Source organism: Agelaius phoeniceus, chromosome 26, assembly GCF_051311805.1.
Source record: "Agelaius phoeniceus isolate bAgePho1 chromosome 26, bAgePho1.hap1, whole genome shotgun sequence".
Classification (NCBI taxonomy): Eukaryota; Metazoa; Chordata; class Aves; order Passeriformes; family Icteridae; genus Agelaius; species Agelaius phoeniceus.
Genome location: NC_135290.1, coordinates 3,708,100 through 3,721,657, shown reverse-complemented (window position 1 = coordinate 3,721,657; position 13,558 = coordinate 3,708,100). Strand labels below are relative to the sequence as shown.

At 50.8% G+C, this 13,558-nt stretch overlaps 1 protein-coding gene across 1 annotated transcript; it reads left to right on the top strand.

The window, feature by feature from the left end:
- Positions 1-850: 850 nt before the first annotated feature.
- Positions 851-13,149, top strand: LOC129130818 (Ig heavy chain Mem5-like). Its single transcript, XM_077190814.1, has 7 exons — positions 851-959; positions 1,260-1,574; positions 8,522-8,599; positions 10,967-11,242; positions 11,873-11,980; positions 12,321-12,437; positions 12,521-13,149. Exons 1-6 carry the CDS (start codon positions 902-904, stop codon positions 12,434-12,436), a joined length of 951 nt encoding a protein of 316 aa, XP_077046929.1. The 5' UTR covers positions 851-901; the 3' UTR covers position 12,437; positions 12,521-13,149.
- Positions 13,150-13,558: the final 409 nt, after the last annotated feature.

Sequence of the window (13,558 nt, the reverse complement as noted above, 5' to 3'; positions counted from 1 at the left end):
AGAGCAGTGCCTGAGACGAGGAGCTCTGACCTCAGGGCTGGTTTGTCCTGATCACCCACCTCCAGGCAGCCCTTCCTAGCTCAGAATACCTCATAACAAGAGAAAAGCACCAGAAGACATATTTTCCAACAAAACCAGACACTGAACTATGTCCAGTAGTGGAATCAGTCAGAATTCCAGAGAAATTCCAGCCTCTGCATGGGGCCTGAGTTTCAAAGAATCCACTTCCCTGCACTACTGACCACTCGTCTGCACCATCTGCATGACACCAGGGTGCAGAGATCCAGCACAGGACAAGCCCTCAGGGATGATTATGTGAGCAAGAGTCACTGGCCAGATCTGACAGCAGGATGGGCCATGGGCTAGGAGAGGGCACAGCTGTGTGCCTAGCTGAAGAATAAAAGAATAAACTCCCTTCATGATTGTATGCTCAGCATCCTTGTGTCCTCCCTGCTCAGGTGAAAAACAACTGACATGACAAAGTGGGGAGTCAAGATGTGTCCCCAGTAGTCGAGCGTGGCTTCAGCAGTTCCGAGGAGAGAGGAGCCGTCACCACCTTCAAGTGCGGGCAGCGTTTGGCCCACGGCAGCGCCGATGCCAGTGCCTCTGTGATTCTGTGACACAGTGATTCTGTGCCACAAGGGCGAATTTCAGGGCGCGCTGGCCACGGGTCCCTTCGGCAGAAGGCGCTGTCCAAGCGCTCAGCGCTGCTTTGCGTGCGCGGCCCGGGCGCGGCCGGCGCTGCCTGTCCCGCCCGGCGGGGCCGCGGTCCCGGGGCCCGGGGCGGGTGAGTCGGGGCGGGCAGAGGCGCCGGCGCTGCCCCGGCGAGGCGGGGCCGGGCGGGAGCGGCCCGAGCGCGGCTCCGCTCGCCTCCTGTGCGGCTGCCGCGGCGCCGGCAGCGATGTTGGCCGGGCCGGGGCCGGGGCTGCTGGCCTTGGCCTTGGCCTTGGCGCCGGCAGGTGAGAGCCGGCCGGGGAGGGCAGCGAGCCCGGCCGGGGCAACCAGGCACAGCCACAGCGACAGGCAGCGACAGGAGCAGGAGCACGAACAGGGACGGGCACAAGGCCAGAGGCTGGGGAAAGGACAGGAGCAGAGGCAGGGCAGGGAACACGGGCAAAGGCCGGGGCAGACCCAGGGACAGGGGCTGTGGGCCGGGGCTGGCGGCTGTGGCTCTGCCGGGCCGGGGGCACCGGGACACCGGGACAGCGCCCTCGGTCCGCGGCCGCGCCCCGCCCGATCCCTGCGCTCTCCCTCCGCAGGGCTCTGCGCACAGCCGAGGCTGCAGGAGGCCGGCGGAGGGCAGCGAGCGCCCGGCGACTCCGTCACCCTCTCCTGCCGTGGATCCGGATTCACCTTTAAGGATCGTTCTATTTGGTGGTACCGTCAGGCACCCGGAGGCCGCCCACAGTGGGTGTCCTTTATCAGCCGCCCCAAAGGCACTACAGTGAAATACGGGGCAGCGGTGAAGGGTCGGGCCAAGATGTCCCGGGACAATTCCCGGGCCGAGGTTTATCTCTCCCTGCTGACCCTGCAGCCCCCCGACTCTGCCCGGTACTTCTGCGCTGTTCACACGGGCACAGGAAACCCAGCCTGGCTTTAACACAAACCAGCTCGGGACTGGATCAGCACCCACGACATTTGGAGATGGTGAATTCCAAAGTGCTTCAGGGCTGTTCCTGAGAAATCAGGTGCCATCCCCACACAGCACCAGTGATCCTGGCCTTTCATCAAGAGCTCCTTTCCCAGCACTGAGGCTTTCCTTCCCCTGAGTCCCAATTGCAATGTTCTACTCCGTAGACGAGCTTCAAGGTTTTTCTGTCATGCAGTCAGCCTGGTGACTGCCTGGCTCCAGTCTCACTCAGCCTTCCTTGGTCCCCTTCTTAAGTGGAACATGCAAAGCACCTGCAGAGTCCTGGGCTGCCTTTGCTGCTGGGCAGGGCTCTGTGAGGGCTTTGAGAGGAAGAGGCAGCTGGAGAAGTGTCACCACTGGGGAGCCAGAGGGTGCAGGGCCAGAGTGCTGGGAGCAGAGTGAGGAGCACTTTGGCTTGGGGGTGGCCTGGCCAAGCCGAGCTGAGATCCTGGGGTGTCCCATATGGGAGGAGACGCCCAGCAGAGGCAGGGCCAGCAGAGCCAAGGGAAGGACAAGCTGACAGCCTGCCTGGTCACCTCCAATGTCCCAGCCTGGGAGACTCCCTGAGAGAAAGGCCAGGGCTGGCCCCTCAGAACCACGCCACTGTTAGCCCAACACAGCATTTCCTGCCTAACAAATGGGCTGTTACTGCACCACAAAGAGTGAGAGACAGGCAGGAGGGCAGCAAGAGCTTCAAGTTGTGCTCCTGGTGCCCCACCTCTCCCCCTCAGTGTTGTCATAGGCAGAGGGAGGGACCAGCAGGGCCTGGGCCTGAGAGCAGTGACAGAGGCCCAGGCAGGGCAGGTGTGGGCAGAGCTGTTGTGCAGACCCAGAGAAGCTGCAGAGAGGCCACTGAGAGCGGGCCTGGCCATGTGGAGTGCCCTGTGCCTGGGCTTCTTGCCCATTGTAGGTAAGTGAAGGCAAGGGCTGCTGGCCCCAGGAGCTGAGCGTGGCCCTGGGCTCTGCAGGGCTCTGGGCAGCTGTGCTGAGCGCTTGCAGCCGCAGCTGTGCCCCGGCTCCAGCTGCCCAGCCCTGCCTGTGGAGCACGGCGAGAGCAGCCCTGCTCCTCTTGTGCCTCTGAGCTCGGCACCTCCATGCCAGCTGCCTCCTCTGCAGCCTGGGCACACGCAGGGCACCTCCCTGCTGCACTCACATCTCGGGGCCCAGCGCTTTGCCCTGGCACTGGACACTGCTCCTGGGCCACTGCCGCCCCTCTGGCACAGACCAGCTGGGCCATGGCAGCACAGGGCACAGGCCCCACTGCCTGGGACAGCCCTTGGTCTTTGCTCTGCTCACCCACAGCAGCTTCAGGGACAGGACACTGGGTTCCTCACCATCCTGTCTTGGCAAAGACAAAGGAATTTTTTGTCCCCCCATGGTGCAAATTCTTCCTGCCTTTTTGGGGAAAACCAGGAAAAGCTTCCTGTGTGACTGGGAAAAGGATGGAGGGAAATGTGGTGTCTCCTTCCTTGTGAGCCTTGCTAGCTGCCACCAGCTCTGCCCATCTGTGTCAGCTGGCTTCCAAGAGGAGGATTTTGTCCTCCCACAGGTCCAGTGCCAGTTCAAAGCCACACCAGCATTGCCCTGACCTTTGCTGAGTCCTAGAATGACTGTGGCTCATTCTTGCTCTCTGCAGCAGTCACTGGCCAGGTGACCTTGGAGCAGAACCCCAGGGAAGTGACCCTGCGAGAGGGAGATGAAGTCACCTTCCACTGCAGCATGAAGGGAGATGCAATGAGCAACTATTTCATGTACTGGTACCGTCAGGGCCCACGGGGCTCTCTGGAATTGATTGACGTGGACAATGAAGATACCTCTGGAGACGGTTTCCAAGATCGCTTTAAGGAAAGAGAGCAGAGCTCCATGAACAGCTTCACTCTGCAGCTCCTGGCAGCAACCCCAGGTGATGCAGCAACGTATTACTGTGGAGCAAGAACCACCCTGGAGCAGCTCTGCAGCAGAGTGAACCAAAAACCAGCAGATGGGGATGACAGATCTCTCAGCATTTCTTTCTGGCAGCTGCTGCCCAGGATTCTTGTCAGGCAATGGCAGGTGCAGGAAACGTCCCTCTGGCCTGGGGGCACTAGAAGGCACTGGAGGGAGGCTGCCAGAAGGGCTGGTACCATTGATGGTGCAGGAGGATCTGTCCTGGCAACTGCAGAGGCTGCAGTTTGGGGAAGTGCAGGTTTAGTGCACATTGCCTGGGCTCCTGTCCAGCACAGCCTCATTTCTCCTCTGTGCCTTGCCTTGGCTCCCAGCCCTTTTTCTTTAGGGACAGTCTGCATGGCTTTGGGAAGTGGGAATTTGGCTTAGCCACATTCAACAGGGAGACAAAGGGTCTTGCTGGGTGAGGAGAGAGTGGATGTTGTGCATTCTTCATTCAGTTGAGCTCCCAGCACTGACTTCCCTGAAAACCTTCTGGACAAATCCTTTCATTATGGCCATGGTTCAGTGACATGGATTGTGCAAGGGTACATATTCCTCCCCACAGCCTCTCCTCCCGGGCTCTGGGAAATGAAATTCCTGAAGGCTGATCTGGCTGCTGAAGCCTGAGGTGAAGAAAGCATTCAGGACCTCAGCCCTGTCCCATGTCCTGTGTCACCTGGTCCCCATCCCATTCAGCACTGGGCCCACGTTTTCCCAGCCTCGTTTGTCCGTGCAGCCTCCTGGCATGTTGTCCTGACTCCTTGCTCCCTGGGGAGGAATCCTCTTCAGCTCAGCACTGCGGGGACTGGGGACCAATGTGTGCCCGGCTGGGCTCCCAAGCCTGGGAAGGACATGGACAGAGGGGAACAAATGCAATGGAGGGCCATGAACACAAGGAAGGGAACAGCTGACATATAAGGAGAGCCTGGGAGATCTGGGCGCATTTTATGCAGACGAGAAATTGCTGGCAGGGTAATTTGTCACACAAATCCCTTGCAGTCCTCCAACACGGGCCTTTGGTTTGTTCAAGGGAGAAAGAAAGAGCTTTTACTCATCTTTTCCCAATTGAATTTCCTCCCATCTACTCTGCCAGGATTGCAGCCCTCATCAACAAGCTGTGACCAGCAATGGACTTGTCCAGCTCCAGGAAGCAGCCAATAGACTGGTGAAATGAGAATGCTTGTTCTTCCCCTTCTTTCCAAAGCCATCTGCTTCGCCAAATTATTGAAAAGTAACTTCTCTTGGTAATATTGCTCTGAGCATTCTCCTGTGGCAAAGAACTTACAGGCAACAAAATGGGAATAATTCCCTGAGAGAAAGAATAGGAAAAATCCTAACGTCCACCAACTGTTAGAGTTCAAAACATCCCTGATTATTGCAGCAGGATTAGGAAAATGGTCCACAATTGCAGGCTACCACTAATGATATGATTAAGATAACAATCAAATAAAAAGCCAACTTCAGGCAACGATAACAACTGCAAATAGAGTCAATTAAAGCACCATCAGCTGAACCAAAATAAATCCTGAACAATTCTTAAACATGGACTGATTTTTCCTCTGGCATGCAAATAGGCTTTGAGGAGAGTAATGCTTGAAGGTCTAGAAAACTTAGTAAATCTAGAATGAAAATAACTTGAAAAGTTATAAGCTTGAGAGATGCTTCCCAGAAAACCTTTCAAGTGTTTAACCCTAACTTGCTGTGTGCTAAAAGACAAATCAGTAACCAGAACCTTTCTCTGAGGCACTTCTAACAACAATATTCTGTTCCAAAGTATGAGAGCAATATTCTAGTTAGATATACAATACTGTCCACTCTGCTAAAAAAAGCAAGGATGGTAATGTTATTTTTAGTTTAGGGAATCCTCTGGAACAGTGTTAGATGTTCAGAAGTAGAGCAGCGTAGAGGGACAGGAAAACAAAAGGCAGCACTACAAAGACATGAAAGAGGAGACATCACCTGGCACTGAAACCCCCCCCCAGATGTTTTTGTAGAACTGCCTAGCACAGTGTGAACTACGTACCACAGTGACTGAAAACAACTGAACCACCACACACAAACTGTCTCCCTCCCTTCTCTTGAAGGAGGAAAACATGGTGGCCTTACCTCATCTATTTTTCCTTAGACAACTCTGTGCACATACACAAATTGGATTTACCAGAATTACTGAAACAGCACAACACCCTACCTAATTGTCCAAGACCAATTTCCTCACCATTCAACCTGAGATCTTGGCTCTTGCAAACAGGTCATTTTCAACAGTTGATCATCATGGGCAGTTGAACAACTCAGCAGGAACCTTCTCTATTAACCACTTATGAGTTGATTTAGGAGCCCTTTGTTCATCATTTTGGACATCTGACACAAAGCTTGACTTACTGCTTTGTCAAGAGAAACTATTCTTGAGGTTCAAAAAGCTAATCTCTGAACGTGAGCAGCTCTCCTAGACCCTTCCTCTGTCCAGGACCATAACCCATGGGATTCCTCCCAGAAAATCCCAGATTCTGCTCTCTTGAAGCCCAGGGCTCCAGTCCTGTTTTTGCATTGCTCTCTTCTCCCAGGATCCTGAGCTCAAACAGTGCATGGTGACTGCAGCCAAGGCTGCCCCAACCACCAATTCTGCCTCAGTGGCACACACAGGTCCAGCTCACAGCCATTTGTGTTAGTAAGCTCACATCAGTACGTGCCAGAAAACTCCTGACTGCGTGTGCTCAGCTGTGCTCTCCTGCCAGCAGACACCTGACACGCTTCAAGCACCCCATGAGGACCAGAGCCCAGGGATGTCCCATTTGTCCCACAAAAGCCTCACCTATATCTTCCCATTCCTCTCATGTTTTCTACCCGTATTCCTGTCTTGGGAATGGCTTAAATTCCCTACCCATTCATGGGCTTGTCTTTGTTTTGTGTTCAGAATGGTCATTGACTCCCCTGGCTCAGGAAGTACCTCGATGGGCGAGGAGCAGCAGGGATCCCCTGAGAGTTGGGGGCCAGGGGCTGCTGCTTCCTTCCAGAGGGGCTGCTCAACTCAGGAGCCACACGGCGAGGGTGTCTGACTGGTGACACTGTTGCCCTGCGCTTTTTGCCTGTTTTTCCTTCTTTCTTTTCCTTTGGCACTGTGAGTAGGGATTGCCAGCTTGATTCTCTGCTTCCCTGTCACTTGCAAGCCTAGAACCAGTGTGTGCTACACCAGGAGCAGGGAGGCAGGAGAACACTGCTGATCCCAGCACCAGCCATTGCCAGGGAGCTGTCCAAAGGAGCAATCCCCCACCCAGGCCTGCTGTTGTCTGCCACTGCTTCAGGGATTTTTGCGACACTATAACTTGACACCCCTTGTCTGCCCAGACACCCGTGGCTCCTGCTGCAGCTAGAGAATTTCCCCTACACTTGGTTTACCACTGTGAGTGTTCTCACCTCTGCCGTTGCAGCCTGCTGCTCCAAGGTTCCTGCTGGAGCTGGTTTCAGTATCCAGAGGGGCACTGGGACTGGCTGCTCCTGTGGGATTGTAAAGGGAGCCCCTTCTCCATCTCTCCTCTCTGCCCACCCACCAGTACCCACATGCAGAGAGGCGGCCGAGCTCGCGCCACAGCGCCCCCTGCTGGCGCCGGGGAATCACCGCACCCGCCCTGCCCGGCCGGCAGCCAGCAGCGCCCCTGCTGGCTGTGCCCGGAACTGCACCGAAGGGGAAAGCGCCCGCGGCCGAGAGAGGCCGGGCCTGGGTGTCTGGGTCTGTTTGGTGCTACTGCTGTTGTTTGTTTGAGTTGTTATACATACACATACTGGTAAAGAACTGTTATTCCCTTTCCTCTGTGTGTGCCAGAAAGTCACTTTATTTCAAAGTTGTATTAAGTTGGAGGGAATATTCTCCACTCCATGGGTGGTTCCTGCCTTCCTTGGCAGGCACTTGTCTTTCAAACTAGGACAGCCACCATCACTTAAGTTAGGCACGACAGTCAGCAGATGGAACAGCCGCAGACACACTCAGAGTACAATTATTTCCAGACCTTGCTAACCTGGGGGAATCCCTGAGCAACAGCCAGCCAGAGGCAAGGAGAGACACTGACATCTAAACTGCATCCATGCTAGAGGATCTCTGGATGCATTCACCCTGGGCTGCCAAGGGTAATTCCCAGCTGGAAGGTCACTTCAGCAATTTACAACGCTCCTGTGTCTTCTGTTCTTAATCCAATCCTCCCAACACTCCCAGAGACAGCCTGCTACATCCCAGAACTCTGTTCACACTACCACTAGTATCGACAAGAAGAGAAGTAGGGGGATTAGACTGCATTACAAGAAATGCTCTGAAATAACACCAGAGGTACTGATAATTTTTCTGCTTTCTATCCAGCTAAACTCCATCAGACCTTTCACAGGTGTCACATAACACCCAAGTTCTCATTTACAACTCAACCCCTATGATATTATTGGAGATCCTTCCTTGAAAGCCATGTGGTGTTTCTTCATGTGGTGCGTTGGATCTCAAACCACTGAAGGTGTCATGTGACTGCCTGAATAATCCAATATTCTGTGTAGTGGAACAGAGACAGTTTGTGTTATGAAATATATCACTGTGTTTTGGACTGGGTTACCACAATGATATGAACAGCATAGGGACCTGTACAAAAACAGAAAGAGGGAAAGAAGGTGAGAAATTTTGGGAAAGAAAGGAGATGGGTGACTCTAAGGATTAAGAAGAGAAGAACAACATTCTTCCTATATTTCCTTCTATCCTGGATATATAAAAGAGGTCATGAAGGTTCTAAAAGGTGGAAGAAAGGGAGAAGTTGAAAATTCTATACTCAATCAAGCTATTTGAAACAATTCAATTTACCTTTATTCCCTTTCCAGTTTTGGAAGTAAATCTACCTCTGGATCCTCTCATGGACTTGCATACATGGATAATTAGGACTAATGGATTTTCATCACCTGTTTTTGGAACACTTTTGAACTCCACGAAGAAAGAGTGAGTTATTGGAATACATCTTAGCAGTGTGAAGACAGAGAAGCTTATATTTGGACCAGGGACGATTCTCACAGTTGAACCAAGTAAGTGACATTTCTTTCTTCCTAAAACTTCACTGACAATGTGGGGGAGAACAAGGGAATTTAAAGGGTTGGGTTCAATGAAAGGATTTTCAGCTGCAATAATCCCTTGAATGCACTCACTCCCCAGCCAGGCTTTCAAGCCAAACCCTCAGCTTGGATCTGCTCAGGAAGGTTTCCAGGAACAACTGGGCTGACTCTGCATACAGCATAATTCCATGATCCCCAAACACCAGCAGGGCACTGCTTAGCCTGTGATAACTTATTCCCACTTTGGGCAGCACTCTGCCCCAAATTTACTGTCCAGTGTCCAATTCTCCAGCGGGCTTGCACTGACTGACTTGGGGCAGGAATGCAGAGCTCAGTGAAGAGCTCCCAGTAAGAGGAGTTTTAGACACATCTGTAACTCCTGGTTGGAGAAGTTCTCCTTTGACACTGGCACCACACTGACAGTGTCCACTGCCCTGGAAACAGAGCAGGAAGGAGGTGAAATAGCCTTGGGCTTAAATTCTCACAAGTGCCTCATATCCAAGAGCTCCTGGAATGAAAGACAATTGGCTCCCAGGTTGTGTGGGTTCTGCAAAGAGCAATGTGGGGAATAAGGATTATAAGAAGCCTTATTTATTCCTATATTTCTTTGGAAGTCTGTGATGAACCATAAAGGTGCAGGTCACCCCAAGCTTTTTTAGGGAAATGGGAATGTTGGGGTGGCAGAGGGGTTTTGATAGTGACCTCTGTGATCCTAAAGTATCAGGTTCATCCCTCAGGAATTGTTGCTTTGCTTTCAGACGTCCACATGACTTCAAAGTGTGGCAAGAATATCCCACGTTATTTTACATCCCTAAAACCTCCTGCTCTCCTTCAGAAAGATGTGGGACTGCCTTGGGTGCTGCCTAATATCTGTCCATGTCTGTAGGATATGGTGCATGGGAATAAATGTGAATTCAGGAACAATCTCACTGCACTTCCAATCCCAAAGGGACAAAGGAATGTAAATTTACCATTCTGCAGAAAGACCTCTACTTTCCTTGCTGTTCAATGGCTTTCTTTTTCTAGCTAATGACAGGATACTTTCAGAGCTGCACAGAAAGTCTGGAATTACGTTTGGTAGTAAAATACATTGAACCTGAAGTATCAAAGTCCCTTTTGAGTCTGCTGAAATACTTAATGTTAAGAAGCCAAAATTTCCAGGATGTGAGCAACCTCCCCCTTTTGTTCAAATAAATTTGAACATAAACAGAAAAGATTAATCCCTTCCAGAAGAAAGCAGTGGTAGGAATTCATGGCTGTACTGCCAGGGAATGCAAACAAGGGGGACTTGGGTGAGCCTTCTGGGGTCAGATAAAACAAATCTTCTGCTCTCTGAACTGCAATTGCACTGTGTGCATTATTGCTTGCTGAAGATCCTGCCCAGGGAGCTACTGCAGAGAAGCTGCCTGTTTGTGTTCTGGCTCTTTGGAAAGCCTGGAGAGGAGACCACATGAAAAGCCTTTCAGGGTCTTCTCAGAGAACACAGAATGCACAGGACTGACAGGCTCTGGCCAAGCCTGGTACAACAGCTGGGAAGGAAATGTTGGATTTCTGGTGGGTGTCTGGTTGCTGCAGGTGTGGACAAGTGTGTAGTTCTGCCTGTTTGATCACGAGAGCTGACCCATGAAGTTGTGGCAGAGCACGATTTGGCTTTCACCTCAGTTCCTCAGCAGTGGCATAGGGCTGATGGGGAAAGGGTGTAAAATCAGAGCCCCTTGATCAAACTTCCATCAGTACCCTGGGATGAACAAAATGTCACAGCTGGGGGATCTCCTGACCCACCTGCAGGCAGACACCATGCTAAATGAAAAGCCTCATGCACCTCTCTTTACCCAAGAGACCCCTCAGGATGCCCCTGTCAAAGCAGACAGGTCAATCTTTGTGGATGAGTCTGACAGCTTTTCATAAGCTGAGCCCTTTCTGGCAAGGAAGGCTGCTGGAGGATTCCTTTCAGTTCCATGGTTTTCCTCTAAGGCAAATTGCTAATCTGAGTTAAATCCTGACATTGGTTTTTGAGATCACCCTTGATTCTCCAAATGTGATCTGACCTAGAGGGAAGGGTATTTTCTCTTATAAACAAATTATGGTACCACAATGATTTGTTGGCAACTAAATTCTTTTGAGACCAATAGTTTTTGTGTAAAATAGCTGGGTGGCAAGTTTAAGCAATCTTCCTTTGTTACTTGTACCTCTAATGCCAAGGAATAATGACATCAAAGACAGTAAATGAGAATGTTACAAATTAGTCACAGATGGAGTACATGTGAATTTTGGGTCACTCAGCACCCAGGCAAGCCTGCAGTAAAATCAATCCTGTCCAAACCTTGCTTTTCTTTTCAGGCATTTCAAAAACTTCTGATCCCAAAGTCATTGTGATGAAATCAAAGAAACTGGAAGGAGGTGGCAGCTCTGGGAAAGCAGCTTGTTTGGCAAAGAACTTCCCTACAAAGTACATCAGCTTGGAGATGCCCTCTCAGGAGGTGGTCTATGAACAGAGCCCATCCATTCTGACGTCACAGGGGTTGTACAATGCAATTAAAGTGGTCAGGGTGACAAAAGACACAGAGGTGACCTGCACGGCCAAATTCGGCAACCGCACCATAACAGCAAAGCCAGGTACAGTTTGGTGGCACAGCTGTCACTTATTTCTGGAGACAGTGGCCTGTGGGGCTTGGTGTTCTCCTTCTGGACAGCACTGCCCTGGGCAGACAGCAGAAATAAGAAAGACATTTGCGATTTCAGCAGGGAAAAATGAAAGATGTTTCAAAGCATCTAAAAGAAATGGTTTCAACTGTTTAATTACTTTGAGATACTTTTCTGGGGAGAAAAGACACAATCTATTGCTTCAAAATGTGAATTTCCTTATGACTGAATACTTTAGCCTAGAGCAGGAAACCGCCTGCAGTACAAGTTGGAACAGCCCTTTCAATACGAACACAAAGTTAAAGGTAGGGTGTGTTGTGAGGGTTTTTTAATTAAATGAATTGTTATATTTGGCGTGTTTACTCTTTTAGTCCTGAAGGTCATTCAAAGAGTAAAACGACACAATGCAGGAATTCTTCTGTTTCTTGCAACTGCATGGAGAAATTGTCTGCTCAAATTAATGTTGGAATTATTCCTGACCAGCTGAGGCCCACTCTGATCTTTCCTCCGATGTTCTATGAGAAATGTCATCTAAACATTTTCTTTTTATCCTCTATTAAAGGTGGATATAGTCTAAAATGCCTTTTCTTTATTGTGCTACAGAAGCAGAGGCTGAAGAACCAATAACAGGGTTTGGGGAACCAAACAGAACCAGAACAGAGTCAGGGGCCACTGACAGAGTTTGCAACAGCACAGAGCCCTCAGCACAAGGTGAGTTACCCAAACACGATCTGAGGTTACATTGCTCTCTGCGGGATAAAGGCAGGGAAATGTATTTTCTCCAGGGCACAGGACTCAGAACACAACACATTCAGCACACACAAGCTGCTGTTCCAAGGTTGCTCCTGCAGTTACACACAAGCCCCAGGAAGCAAAAAGCAACAGAGACAGACCCTGGGCTCCCCTCTTGTTGCCATGTTCTCTCTCGGCTGTTCCTTTGCTGCTCTTCCTTTCCCTGAAACTCTCACCTGTGGATTTTCCACTTTCTGCCAAGATCACAGCACCAAAACCTAGACCATGATGTCTCCCCTCTTTTCTGGTCACTGAGCAGATGCTGGAGGGCAGAGAGTGAGCATGCTGTCCATGGCTGTGTTGGGGTTGAGAGTCCTGCTGGCAAAGAGCATCGCCTTCAATGCCCTCATGAGCATCAAGTTGTTTCTTTTCTGAGGTAAGGGAGCTCACAGTTATCAAACACTGGTTCATAGGCCCAATTTCATTAAATGTACTTTAAACCTCCCTTTGCTCTTCCAGACATGGGCCAATGAACCCAAAGAAGAGCAGCAAAGAGCGTGAACCAGCAGCACAAGGGGTTGAACCAGCAGGGCCAGAGCTGCTGACAGAGACCAGCCAGGACACAAGGCAGCACCTTCCCCTGCAGACATGCAACACTCTTCACTCCTGCCTGGCCAGCTGATTTACACTGAAGAGTTTTAAGTGCTTTTGCTCTTTCCTCTCCTCTGACAACTGAGCACAGTGGATTTATCCTCATCCTCCTGCTAAGGAGATCCCTCCCACTCTTCTGCCATTTGCACACCAGTGTCCAACCTGCTTCAGTAGCTTTGAAAACTCCAGTGCTCACTGCTGAGAGATGCCTTTGAGAAGCACCTTTCCCAGGCACGTTGTGTTACTGCCTGAGGAACTGGAGTAGCACTGCTGGGGGAATTCCAGCCCACGAGCTGCCTTTTGTTGCTTAGGGTTTAGAATGATTTAATAAGTGTGTATTGCAGATAAGAAGAGCTCTGTAGAATCTGAAGTGATTTATTTCAACCAGATATTGTTCAATTCTTGATTAAGCCTGCATTTCTTCTGCCAAATGTATTACACATCCATTTTAGATTCCTGCAGTAGTGACAAAAATAAAGATGTACTAGCAGAAAATACTGTGGGTTTTCTGTGTTTTTTTCTTCTAAAGCTGGGATGGAAATTGCTGAAATCTAACTACCCTAGAAGCCCACTGGGATCAGAAACACAGCTTTGATATTGCAGATTTCCTGTTGGCTGAATTTGTCTTTTGCAGACTTGGTGCAGGGAAATGTCTCTGGCACATTCAGGAGCCTCAGTGAGGAGAGTCCTTGCTGAAGGCACGAGGGAGGAAAATGCTCCTGTCAGCAGGGAACAAACCCTGCTGCTGTTTTGCACTCAGGGACAGGAGGCAGGGGCCACCAGAAAATAATCTGGGCTGCTTTGATGGAGTGATAGTTTCCATAGCAACTTGGCTCTTACCTAACAGAGCCCAGCCCACACCTTCCCCAGCTCATGCCCCTCTCACCAGCTACAGGCAGGATGCTG